This window comes from Hemitrygon akajei, chromosome 10 (assembly GCF_048418815.1).
Source record: "Hemitrygon akajei chromosome 10, sHemAka1.3, whole genome shotgun sequence".
In the NCBI taxonomy this organism is placed as follows: Eukaryota; Metazoa; Chordata; class Chondrichthyes; order Myliobatiformes; family Dasyatidae; genus Hemitrygon; species Hemitrygon akajei.
Genome location: NC_133133.1, coordinates 143,590,064 through 143,604,167, shown reverse-complemented (window position 1 = coordinate 143,604,167; position 14,104 = coordinate 143,590,064). Strand labels below are relative to the sequence as shown.

At 43.1% G+C, this 14,104-nt stretch overlaps 1 protein-coding gene across 1 annotated transcript in view; it reads right to left on the bottom strand.

The window, feature by feature from the left end:
• Positions 1–12,890, bottom strand: part of LOC140734758 (FYVE, RhoGEF and PH domain-containing protein 4-like) — a 258,362-nt gene extending 245,472 nt beyond the window's left edge. Inside the window, exons 1-2 of the mRNA XM_073059202.1 lie at positions 12,874–12,890; positions 12,483–12,567 (exon numbers count right to left, since the gene is read on the bottom strand). Coding sequence (XP_072915303.1) covers positions 12,483–12,561 — 79 coding nt within the window. The 5' untranslated portion in view covers positions 12,562–12,567; positions 12,874–12,890. The remainder of the gene's footprint in view (positions 1–12,482; positions 12,568–12,873) is intronic.
• Between the last annotated feature and the right edge of the window lie 1,214 nt (positions 12,891–14,104).

The following is a 14,104-nucleotide window of genomic DNA, read 5'->3' as shown; positions in this document are numbered from 1 at the left end:
AGTTGATAGGTTCTTGAATAGTCAGGGTGTCAAAGCTTATGCAGAGAAAGCAGGAGAATGGTTTGAGATGGATAATATACTGTATCAACCATGATGGGATAGTGGGGAAGACTTGATGGGCCAAATGGCCTATTTCTGCTCCTATGTCTTATGGTATTACGGTCTTATAAAGTATTACCACAATTAAATTCACAATTAATAAAGCGCATTTACATCACAAGTTAAAAAGTAAATGAGTTAACCTACTGGTATGTTATAAGTGGTGAGATCTGGGTGGTAGCAGGGATTTTGGTAGTCTCATGGCCTGGGGGAAGAAGCCATTTCCCATCCTAACAGTCCTTCCCCTAATGCTACGGTACCTTCTGCCCGATGGTAGTGTGTGTTTAATATTTAAGTAATCTTGTATATACAGGTTGGTGAAGTATTCTAGTTTATTTAAATATTTCATTAGGAGTTATATGTATAAATACATGAATTGCAAATGTCATCACACTACCATGTGATATGTGCATGCCTCGCTTACAGTAAACAAAGTTAGTCCCGCATTCCCAGACTTCCATATCTTCCTTTGAATTAGTTTAATGTTTTGAAGTTACAAAATATAACACTGGTGATAAGGTAATTTTAAGATGAATCCGAGATGGCTACCAAAGCGTTCAAGCGCCGCAAGATGTTCAAGTTAAAAACAAAAATCAGCGACAGACAATCAAGTTACAAAAAAGCAGAGCAGCACATTTTTCTTTTCTAAAGTCAGAAGATGGAAGAGTTCACGGGATCATCAAGAAAGAGTACCAGGTGATAATCATAAAGGAGCAGAAATAGCTGGCTACGTCAGAAAGATTGGTGCATTTAATTACACAAAAGATAACTGGAATATGTATACTGAGCTAATTCAACAGCATTTGAAGCCAATGAGAATGTTTATGATGGTTCTCAGTCATCCAGGTTATTGGAAAGATCAACAGACAGAGGCAAGGAGCAAAGCAGACAGAAAAAACATTATCATCCCATATCCCAGAAGGATTTTCAACAAGACACTTTTTATTGTCATTTCAACCATAACTGCACAGCACACAGTAAAAACGAGACAATGTTTTTCAGGACCATGGTGCTACATGAAACAGTACAAAAACTACACTGAACTACGTGAAAACAACACAGAAAAGCACTACACCAGACTACAGACCTACCCAGGACTGCATAAAGTGCACAAAATAGTGCAGGCATTACAATAAATAAGCAAGACAATAGGCACAGTAGAGGGCAGTAAGTTGGTGTCAGTCCAGTCTCTGGGTATTGAGGAGTCTGATGGCTTGGGGGAAGAAACTGTTACATAGTCTGGTCGTGAGAGCCCGAATGTTTCGGTGCCTTTTCCCAGATGGCAGGAGGGAGAAGAGATTGTATGAGGGGTGCGTGGTGTCCTCCATAATGTTGTTTGCTTTGCGGATGCAGCATGTAGTGTAAATGTCTGTAATGGCGGGAAGAGAGACCCCAATGATCTTCTCAGCTGACCTCACTATCCGCTGCAGGGTCTTGCGATCTGAGATGGTGCAATTTCCGAACAAGGCAGTGATGCAGCTGCTCAGGATGCTCTCAATACAACCTCTGTAGAATGTGATGAGGGTGGGGAGTGGGAGATGGACTTTTCTTCGTCTCCGCAGAAAGTAGAGACGCTGCTGGGCGTTCTTTGCTATGGAGCTGGTGTCGAGGGACCAGGTGAGATTCTCCGCTAGGTGAACACCAAGAAATTTGGTGCTCTTAACGATCTCTACCGAAGAGCCATCGATGTTCAGTGGGGAGTGGTCGCTCCGTGCCCTCCTGAAGTCAACAACCATCTCTTGTTTTGTTCACATTCAGAGACAAGTTGTTGACTCTGCACCTCCTCTCTGTAAGCTGACTCATTGTTCTTGCTGATGAGACCCACCACGGTCATGTCTTCAGCAAACTTTGTGGTTCACACTGTTGCAGCACAGTCGTGGGTCAGCAGAGTGAACAGCGGTGGACTGAGCACACAGCGCTGGGGGGCCCCGTGGTCAGTGTGATGGTGGTGGAGATGCTACTTCCAATCCAATCCAAACACCAAATCCCTGTTTTTCAAACCGACACTCAGACAGAAACTCGTCCACCCTGTGGATCCTACACCTAAACATAAACAGGGTAATATTGTATATGCAATCCAATCCAATGAGAACTACACAGATCTGTATATCAGTGAGAAACAACCACTTCACAAACAATGGCCCAACACAGGAGGACGAACACCTCAGGTCAAGACTCGGCTGTGTATCTACCCAGTTCTGGTCGCGTCACTATAGGAAGGATGTGGAAGCATTGGAAAGGGTACAGAGGAGATTTACCAGGATGCTGCCTGGTTTAGAGAGTATGCATTATGATCAGAGATTAAGGGAGCTAGGGCTTTACTCTTTGGAGAGAAGGAGGATGAGAGGAGACATGATAGAGGTATACAAGATATTACGAGGGATAGATAGAGTGGACAGCCAGCACCTCTTCCCCAGGGCACCACTGCTCAGTACAAGAGAACATGGCTTTAAGGTGAGGGGAGGGAAGTTCAAGGGGGATATTAGAAGAAGGTTTTTCACTCAGTGGTTGGTGCATGGAATGCACTGCCTGAGTCAGTGGTGGAGGCAGATACACTAGTGAAGTTTAAGAGACTACTTGACAGGTATATGGAGGAATTTAAGGTAGGGGGGGTATATGGGAGGCAGGGTTTGAAGGTCAGCACAATATTGTGGGCCGAAGGGCCTGTAATGAGCTGTACTTTTCTATGTTTACCCCCAAAAGGACAAGGGACACACCATTGATGATAACAATGTGCATATTTTGGACAGGGAGGACAGGTGCTTTGAATGAGGGGTTAAAGAAGCCATCTTTGTCAACTGGAACACCCATCCCTGAACTGAGGGGGTGGGATAAAACACCAATTATCAGCTACTTACAAAGCAGTCCCAATATTTCTACCCTGGTGTCTCCATATCTGTTCACAGTTCCATTCATGCAAAGATAAGACTAATGACCCTCTCATTACTTCTACAACTTAACAACCCTCATGTGATTGCTATACCTTTAAACAACTCAGTTTATAAACCAGAAAACTACCCACAATGGATTAGAACTGAAGGAGCCTCTCAGATGAGTGGTGAAGCACCTTATAGACAACACAATAAGTCCAGTTGTCTTGATTTACTACTGCTTGATAGCCAATGAGAAATGAGTACCAATTTTGCTGAATTCATTGGGTTTAAAAGCATACCGTTTGCTTCAGTGCTTAAGTACTCCAACCACAACAGCAGAAATGAGCTTTGCTGAATTGTCAAAGTGATGACAGAATATTTAGAACTGAAGCCATTGTTGACTGAAGAACACTTTAGGTCTCATACATAATTGAAAAGAAGGGGAGTCCATTTCAGTGTAAGTGCTGAATTGAAGATATTATCTGAACATTGTCAGTTTGGTAATGGATTTAATGATACACTAAGAAAAAGATCATTTTGTTTGTGGAATCTTACAAGAAAGCATTCACAAACGGCTCCTGGCTGAAGCACAGCTTACATTTAAAAGAGCAGTTGAAATCGCTGTTTCAATGGAAACACAATTGAGTTGCAGTCAGGGATGAAAGTGTGTGCGAACAAAACTGCAGAACAGACACCAGCCTGGCCAAACAAACTGTGATACCATTGTGGCAAGAGCTCACACACACCAGATCAATGCAGATTTAAAGGTGAAACTTGCAGAAAATACAACAAAGTAAGACATACAAAGAGCACATTGTGTAGCCACAAATAAATGGTCTGCACAGGGAAGAGAGAGCACTAAAAAGACTCATTGCAGTTTCAAAAACAGCACTAATCTGCATGCCGTTGATGAAAAATCTGATAATGATGGAAGTGACACAGGACTTGGTAGCCTTGAGATTTGATACGTGAAAGTTAACAAAGACAAGCAATGTGGCTTACACCAGAGGTGAAAGGAAAATTAAAATGGAATTAGACAATGGTTCAGCTGTTTCAGTCATTCCACAACATGAGTTTGAACAGCATTTCAAGGATACTGAACTGAAGTCTGAAGAAATCAAAGTAAGAAATTATACTGGAGAAAAGATGACTCCTGTTGGGAATGATGTTTGTGTCAGTGAAATACAACAACCAATAAGCTATATTGAGCTTGTATGTGGTAGAAATAGGAGGACCAGCATTGTGGGGACATGATTGGCTAAGACAACTACAACTTGACAGGTGATCCATCCATCATTTCAATGTCACATCCCTTACAATACAGTCAGCTGAAAGTGAATTAAGAAAGGTACCCAATGATGCCACAACTGTCTCCATAACAAACACCATGAACCATTGCCCAACAGAGGACAAACAAGTATTGCTACCAACCTCTGTGCTGCTGGTTGAAAAGCATATTAGACCAAGGAAAGACCATGCTGCTCAGAGTAATTGTGAAAATGACAGAAGCAGTGGTCTGACTACAACAGATTTTGTAGGCAACGAACCTGAGAAAGCTTCTGATATGTTGATCAGGCAGTCACTTGTAGTTTGGTTTTAAGCTAGAAGAGAGATAAAGGAACTTCAGGAAAGTTGCAAGCATTCAGTTTTTGTGATTATAAAAGAACCAGAGTCCACTCAGTGTGCAATAAAGACATTGCATGAAGTTCAAGTGGGAGACAAAAAGCTGCTTGTAAAAGTGGATGCAAAGACTAAGCTCAGCTGGATGAATGGAAGGCCAAAAGGAGAAGAGTCAATGGAGATACAGAACCAGAGGCTTCATCAGATGTTGTGGATGAGGAAACCAAGAGGAGAGATCAGATCATAAAGGAAGCAATAGAATGAATAACAAGAGAATACTCCAGTGATATAAATGCACCTTCCCAAGATCAAGATGCACAAAGTAGAAGAAAAAGGAAGCAGAAGAAAGGAGTCCAGAGCTGTCAGAACCACCTCCTGCAGTCTCAGAGCCAAGGTCTACGACCTCCACAGATGAGGTCCCAGAACCTGAGATTGCTTTCACAGCCACAAGTCTCACCTGGCAAATGGAGTGATTCCCCTTGTCAGAAAAGACAAATGTAAGAAATCCTCATTAGCGAGTAAATCTTTAGGCCTGAATGGGACAATGTAAAACTTGCCATGCTGTGGATGTCTGTGTATAGTAGTTGTATTATATACTGTGTATAAAGTTGAGATGCATTCTCTATTGAGTTGGAGTTTGTAACTAAGCAGGGAGAAGTGTTGTGTATTTAATATCACAATAATATTTGAGTAATTTTGTGTGTGTATATATAATCAGTGCTATAAAAAAGTATTCACCACTCTTGGAAATGTTCATATTTTATTGATTTACAACATTCAATCACAGTGGATTTAATTTGGCTTTTTTGACACTGATCAACAGAAAAAGACTTTTGTGTCAAAGTGAAAAGAGATCTCTACTAAATGATCTAAATTAATTTACAGGTATAAAATAATTGACAGTCTAAGTATTCACCCCCTTAAAGTATTTAGTAGATGCACCTTTGCCAGCAATTACAACCCTGAGTCTGAGGAAAGGTTCTTTTTCTGTCAGTGTCAAATAAAGCCAAATTAAATCCACTGTGATTCACTGTTGTAAAACAATAAAACATGAAAACTTCCAAGGGAGGTGAGTACTTTTTATATTTTATAGGCACTATAAGTATTTGTGTTCGTTCAAATAATTAAAGTTACTGTACATGTACAAATATGTGAACTGCATATATCATTACCCTACCACATGATGCGCACCTCATTTAAAGATGAAGTTAGACTTGCATTCCTGGACTCCCATATCTTCCTTTGAATCAGTTTAATATTTTAAAGTTACAAACCAGAGCTTGGGTAACAGCTGAGAGATATAGAGTTATGTAGTTAATATGCAAACCACTCTGACGCTGTTGTTCCTTTGGTTTTATCTGAGGAAATGCTGCAGATCCTGTTTGTTAATTAGAAAACTGTGATCAGAGTTGAGCCAAACCAACCTGCTTAGTGATAAAATTGGCAGATGCAATGGAATATGAACAATTGTTTACGAGACTGGAGGTCTGCAGGAGGAATGGGATATGAACATGACCCTTTGGCTCTTCAATGGTTATGGCAATATTGGCTACCAGTTTTGTGGACTCTGCTTTACCTACGATTGACTGGGCCATATCCACTACTCTTTGTAGGATTTTTCATTCAAGAGCATTGGTATTTCCATACCAGGATGTGATGCACCCAATCAATATATTCTCTAACATTCATCTATAGAAGTTTGTCTAGGTTTTAGATGACATGCTGAACCTTCATGAACTTCTACAAGTAGAGGCACCGCTGTGCTTTCTTTGGAATGACACTTGCGTGCTGGACCCAGAGCAGATTCTCTGAAATGATAACACCGAAGAATTTAAAGTTGCTACCCTCTCACCTCTGATCTCTTGATGAAGACCAACTCCTGAATCTCTGGTTTCCTCCTCCTGAAGTCAATAATCATCTCCTTTGTTTTACTGACATTGAGTGTGAGGTTGTCATGGTACGACTTAGCCAGATTTTCAATTCATCACCACCTCTGACTTGACCAACAACAGTGGTGTTGTCAGCAAACCTTAATATATGACATCAGAGCTGTGCTTAGCCTCAGAGTCCTAAGTAAAACAGAGCAGGGTGCAAAGCACACAGCCTTGTGGTGCACTTGTGCTGTTTGGAAATTGAGGAGGTGCTGTTGCTGGACTGACTGGGGTCTGCAAGTGAGGAAATCAAGGATCCATTTGCACAAGGAGGTACTGAAACCTAGTTCTTGATGCTTGCTGAGTAATTTTGAGGGAGGATAGTGTTGAATGCTGAGCTATAGTCAAAGAACATCCTATATAAGTGCTACTGGGTGATAGTCATTGAGGCAGTTTACCATGTTCTTCTGAGGCACCAGTATCATTGAAGCCTACTTGAAGCAAAAGGGTACCTCAGACTGCCAAAGCCAGATGTTGAAGGTATCAGTGAATATTCCAGCAGTTGTTCAGCACAGGTCTTTTGCACTCAGCCAAGTTTCCCAGACTTGGCAGAATGCTTTCCAGTGGGTTCACACTGCTGAAGGACATTGCCTCAGAGAATGAAATCACAGGCCCACTGGGGGTTGTGGGAGTTTGTGAAGATGCCTCCATGTTTTGATGGTCCAGTGAGCATAAAAGGCATTGAAATCTTCCAGCAGCGAAGCCTTGCTGTCACCTGTGGCGCTTGGATTCTCTTTGTAGGTGGTGATGGAATTCAAGCCCTGCCACAACTGTCAAACATCCTTCAGTGATTCTAGTTTGGTCTGGAATTGCCCATTCCCATGTGAGATGGCTTTCCAGAGAAAGCACCTGGACCTTGTGTATTTAACTTAATAGCCAGACCTGAATGCCACTGATCTGGCCTTCAGCAGACTGCAGACCTCATAGCTCATCCATGGCTTCTGGTTATTGAAGACTTTGAATTACAACTTTGTATTTTGTGGGCACCTTCTCATCTACAACTGTTTTTTTTAAAAAATAAAGTCCCTGACAACCATGGAGTATTCATTCAAATCCTCTGATGACGACCCAGTCTACCGATTCAGAGCAATGCCATTGCTGCTCCTCTGCCTTCTGCAATGATCTCTTTGTTGTTCTTACTTCTGGAACCTTGTTCTTTAACCTCTGCCTGTATGCTGGTAGGAGGATGACAGCTATGTGATCAAACTTCCCGTAATGCAGTCTGGGCATGAAGCAATAGGCATTCCTTACTGTAGTATACAGTGCGTTAGGACCCCTTGTGCTGTAGGTGATATGCTGATAATAACTGGGCAGGGATTTCTTCAGACAAACCGGATTGAAGTCACCAGCAATGATTTGAAAGGCATTGGTGTGGACCGTTTCTTGTTTGCAGATGGTGGCACTCAATACCTCGAGTGCTTACTTAACATTGGACTTTGGCGGTTTGTCATAGAGAAGTACAACACAGAAATAGCCCCTTTGGCCTATCTAGTCCATACCAAATCCACTTAAACTGCCTACTTCCATCGACCTGCACTGAGCCCATAGACCTCCATCTCTCTACTATCCATATATCTATCCCAAAGTCTTAAACATTGAAACTGAACTCACATGCACCACTTGTGCTAGCAGCTTATTCCACACTCTCATGACCCTCTCACATTTCCCTTAAACTTCTCACCTTTCACACTTAACCCTTGACCTCTGGTTTAGTCCCACCCAACCTCATTGGAAAATAACACACAAAATGCTGGTGGAACATAGCAGGCCAGGCAGCATGACGAAGGGTTTTGGCCCGAAACGGCGACAGTGCTTCTCCCTATAGATGCTGCCTAGCCTGCTGTGTTCCACCAGCATTTTGTGTGTGTTGTTTGAATTTCCATCATCTGCAGATTTCCTCGTGTTTGCTCATTGGAAAATAGCCTGCTTTCATTTACCCTATTTATACCCCTCAATTTTGTACACCTCTATCAAGTCTCCTCTCAATCTTCTACATTCTCAAGGACACAGTCCTAATCTATTCAATCTTTCCTTTAACTCAGATACTTTTAACTCAGAATCTTTAACTCAGGTACTCCAGCCCTGGCAACATACTTGTAAATTTTCTCTGTACTCTTCCAACCTTGTTTATGTCTTTCCTGTAGGTAGTGACCAAAACTGCCTTCATCCACTTTCCTGGTAACTTCCTCGAAAAACTCTAAGATTAGTTCGACAAGACCTACCATACACAAAGTCATGCTGGCCATCCTTAATCAGTCTGTGTATGCCCTAATACTTATATATCCAGTTCCTTAGAATACTTTGCTCAACTCATGTCAGACTCAGCCAATAATTTCCTGGTTTCTGTTTAAAGTCTTTTTTAAATGGAATAACACTGGCTATCCTCCAATCCCCTAATCCTCTGGTACCTCCCCTGTCACCAGGGATGATTTAAATATCTCTGATAGGGCCCCAGCAATGTTTACATTTACCTCCTGTAGGGTCCAAGGAAACACCTTGTCAGGCCCTGGGGATTTATCCACCCTGATTTGCCTCAGGATAACAAACACCTCCTCCTCTAATTTGTGTAGGGTCCATGAAGTCGATGCTGCTTTGTCTCATTTCTATAGATTGTGTCCATCTCCCGAATAAATACAGATGGAAAGAATGAATTTAAAATCTCCTCATCTGTTTTGGCCTCACACATAGATTACCATTCTGGTCTTCCAGAGGACCATTGCTTTTAACATATCTGTAGAACCCCTTAGGGTTCTCCTTCTCCTCGTCAGCTAGAGCAACTTCATGCCTTCTTTCAGCCTCCCTGATTCTTTCTTAAGTTCTCTCTTGCATTTCTTGTACTCCATAAGCACCTCATTTGTTCCTGCTTACCTATACCTGTTATACACCTTCCCCCCCCCCCCCCATTAACCAGGGCCTCAATATTTCTTGAAAGCTAAGGTTCTCTACACTTGTTATCTTTACCTTTAATTCCGACAGTCACATATAAGCTTTGTGCTCTCAAAATTTCATTTTTGAAGGCCTCCCACTTCCCAAGTACACCTTTGCCAGGAAACAGCCTGTCCCAATCCACACTTGCCAGATCAGTTCTGATACCATTAAAATTGGCCTTTCTCCAATTTAGAATCTCAACCTGCAGACCAGACCTGTCTTTTTGCACATTTACTTTGAAACTAATGGCATTGTGGTCACTGGATGCAAAGTGTTCCCGTCCCCTGCCCTAGTTCATTCTCCAATAGACCCAGTATCGCACACTCTCTCATTGGGACTTTTACACATTGATGAAAGAAACTTTCCTAAACACATTTGACAAATTCTGTCCGATCTAGTCCTCTTACAGTATGGGATTCCCTGTCAATGTGGAAAGTTAAAGTCACCTACTAAAAACAACCTTGTGTTTCTTGGAACACTCTTCACAAATTTGTTCTTCTAAATCCCTAGGACTGTAGGATGGTCTGTAGTGTAGTCTGATTAACACGGTCATACCTTTCTTATTTCTGAGTTCCACCTATAATGTCTCACTATTTGAGTTCTCCAGTCTGTCATGACAGAGCACTGCTGTGACATTTTCCTTGACTGGTAATGCCCCTCCTCCTCTAACCCCTCCTGCTCGGTCATGTCTATAACAACAGAACCCCAGAATACTGAGCTGTCAGTCCTGACCCTCCTGCAGCTGAGTCTCACTAATGGCTAAAATGTCATAATTCCACATGTGGATCCATGCCCTGAGCTCATCTGCCTTTCCTCCGATATTTCTTGCATTAAAATGTACACTAGCTGCACTAGGCTCAACCTTTTGATTCCTGACTTTGTCCAAGGTCTTACCAACATCTGCATCGACAACCTCACCACTAACTGTTCTGGCACTCTGGTTCGCATTTCCCTGTAATTCTAATTTAAACCCCACTCTGCAGCATTAACAAACCTTCCTGCTTGGATATTTGTTCCCCTCCAGTTCAGATGCAAACCGTCTCTTCTGTACAGATCCCACCTGTCATGTATTGGAAAAGTAAGGTCAGTTTATGTAGTTTGACACTTGTCAAGTAGTGATGATGTCATCAGTCTGGGACAGAAGAATACATGATGTGAGGGAGAATGGAAGTGAGAATGAGAAATAAAAACAAATTCAGAGCATGAAGCGTTGAGTCTTGATAAACACACTAGGTACCGAGATAGATTGCAAATACACAACAGTGGCAACGAGAATACAGACTTTGAAAGTAAGTTTAAGGTTAGTTGATGAGAATGGAGAAATCCAGGATCCAACACTTCCAATGGATCCAGCTACACTAGGTCAGAGTTGAACACGGTGGCTCAACTCATTTGAACTTTATGCTGATGGTAAAGGAATTATAGTGGATGATAACCAACAGATAATACAAAACAAAGACAGAGAGCACTACTTTTGCCCCTTGCAGGACCAGATGTGGGTACTCTACACTGTCACCCAGTTTCTTGTGTCCTGCACCTTGGGTGTAACTACCTCCCTATGTCTTATGTATCATCCCTTCAGACTCCTGAAAGATCCGGAGTTCATCCAGTTCCAGCTCCAACTCCTTAATGCAGATTGTTAGAAGCTGCAGCTGGAAGTCTCCCTGTATTCCCACATCCCGTAAGAGGAGCATTCAGCTATCCTGCCCGGCATCTCTACTGTCCTAACTGTACAGATATAAAGGGAGGGGGGAAACTGAATCTAGAACTTCTCTTTTTTGCCCTCTCTGACCGAGGCCCCTCTTCGCTGAAGCCTCCAAGAGCTAAAGCCTCGCCACTAACTCTGTCCACTCCACCTACAGCCCCTGCTTGCCCCTGCCCTCCTTTAATTTGCTCTTGCTGATGAATCCTAAACGCCGATTGGTCGCTGGTCGGAGTTTAAAACCCCTGCTGCCTTTTTTTGTACTCGGTCAGTGGACCTGAGTGAAATCCCCTCCTCTCAAACTTCTGATGTCCGGATTGGTCAGAGGTCAGCTGTAAACAGCGGTCAGGACTATGGAGGAGAATTCCCGAGGGAAGTAGAACAGTCGGCACTTAATCATGATCACATAACTTCAGTCATTTAACTACTGTATATATACAGTGGTTCCATATGAATAAACTCCAAGGCCAAGCTCCAAATCATAAATAACTCATTATTTAAGGAAAATAAAAATGAGCTCCAACATCACTGAATAAACGACCACGACCAACTTGCAGCCATTGTACAAACACAGCCCTCCACAGAAAAAGATCCTGGAAAATCTGAAGCGACAAGCCAGAGCCTGCAACCATGAGGAAAATAGTGTTTATAGGTCAAGACAAATCTAGTGCAAAATTCATAAACGAACAGGCAGCTACGATCCCCACCCATATGTACCACGTAGAACCATGGACTACCTCGGGCGGACATCTCAAAGCATTGATAGTAACCGGTACTGTACTATCAACTGGTAGTGACCACCAGTGGTGGCTACAAAATTCCCCAAATGTACACTCAACCAACATCCGCATCTTCAAGTCTAACTCAATCGACTGTGAAGGGCAGGCCAAGCTGTCCATACGCCTATCACCAGCCTCGCAAAGCACGACTGTCTTGACCTCCGTCCTGGGCAGAGAAAACAACTCAACGATGTTCTCAAAAACTCCTTGAAAAACTGTAATTTTTTTTTGTCGGCAAGATTTTAAGTCCGCAGTTTTCCTTACTTGTAGTTTATGGCAATCCTGTCTACAGTAACAATTAACTTTTGAGGACTATTTAAAAAAATAAAGACATAGTTTAACAGCCGAACGCAACCCAAAGAAGCAGGGAGCTTACAGCACTAAAGAATTGTTGCATGCAAGAGGAAAGGCGGATCTTGGGTGACTGGCGCTCTGTGATTAAACACTGGAACATATCTCCAAGAGTGGGGGCGATATGAACGCACCAACTCAAAGGCACAAACAAAATTCCCTTCTTTTGCTCTCTGCAGCCTCTAGCCAAGTGTCTTACCCGTTTCAACAAACGTCTTCTGAATGGGGAGCGTGGTGGTCTTTTTTCTTATCGCAATTCTCCTGAAATCTTGCTGCATGGTGACCTGTTACATCAACGATGAGAGAGAGAGAAAACGCAAAATCCAACGAAACGGACTTTAAAAAGTTGCGATCGTAATAAAGCCAAACTCTGCAAATAGTTCACATTGCACTAACACCCACACGGCGCCTGCAAGCGGTAACGGCATTAGCGCCCGCAGTGGGAGTTTGCGAAATGGCTCTAACGCCCCATCAATCACTGAAGTTACCCCTCCCTTTTACCCAGGTAACCCCGCCCTTTCACTCAGGTGATTCCGCTCCCGTGTCCATAGAAACCTGCCCCTGTCACCAAGGTAACTCTCCCCACTCACCAGGTTAATCCAGCGTTGAGACCGGCTCCAAATGGTTTACAGCCAATCCGTTGGCCAACCGAGTTCCCTGGATTTTCATGTTTATATTTTCATGCTTTATGGAAGTTTAAACAAACATATTTTATGAATAAATGAAAATAGCTGGTAGTCTTAATGAAAAAACTGCACTTGCAGATAAATAAGAATTATTTCCTTGCTTTTATCCAAGGAGGGAGTTTTAAAGTAGTTGCGAACTGTATTCATTTACTTTACAGATGTGTGGGTCCCTTTCTTCAGTCAGGAAGGAGGTAATCAGGCCTCTTCACCCTGTCTGCTACAAAAGGCAGGATCCCTTTCTGACTCCTCTGTCCATGACCTCCTCTACTGCAACCATGAGGCTAAACTCAAGTTGAAGGAGCAACATGTCACATTCCATCTGGTCACCCTCCATCCTGATGGCATGAACATTGATCTAAACAACATCTAGTAATTAATCACCCTCCTCCCTCTCTTTTTTCCATTCCCTATTCTGGTTTACCTCTCACCCTTTCCTTCTCACCTGCTCATCACCCATCACCTCCCTCTAGTTCCTCTCCTTCTTCCCTTTCTTCCATGGTCCACTGTCCCCTCCTATTAGATTCCATCTTCATCAGCCCTTTACCTCATCCACCTATCCCTTCCCAGCTTCTTACTTAATCCTCCTTTTGTCATAAGGTGGGCATTGGGAACAGACCCAAGAGCAAGACACAGACACTGAAGTCTAGGGAGAGGACTAGGTGTATCAAGAAAGCAAGGGAAGTGGGGAAGAAACAACACTGGACAAGACACTAGCCCTGGACAAGACCAGGACTCAAGGTCTAGGCTACGACTTGGACACGGACACAGACTGGAACCTCTTCGGAGCCTGGGACTTGAGCACAGGAACACTGAGCCTTGGACTGGAGCACAGGAACACAGAACACAGAGTCAGGACCCCTCCTTGGGTACAGAACATAGGGCCAGTACTCATACACAGACACCAAACACAGGGACACAAAGAGACAGTTCCAAGCTCAACAATAGATAGTTCCTTCTGTTGGCGTGGCAAGGCTCCGGTCTCACTCCAGCAACTGGACTTAATGGCAATACAGGCAAGGTTGCCAACAGGGCTACAGGCATGGGTAACCAGCAGGGCTTCCAGCCAGGCTTCAGAGGGAAAGAAGGGAACAGTCCAGCCTCAGGGTAACAGCAAGAACAGCCTGGCTTACCCCAC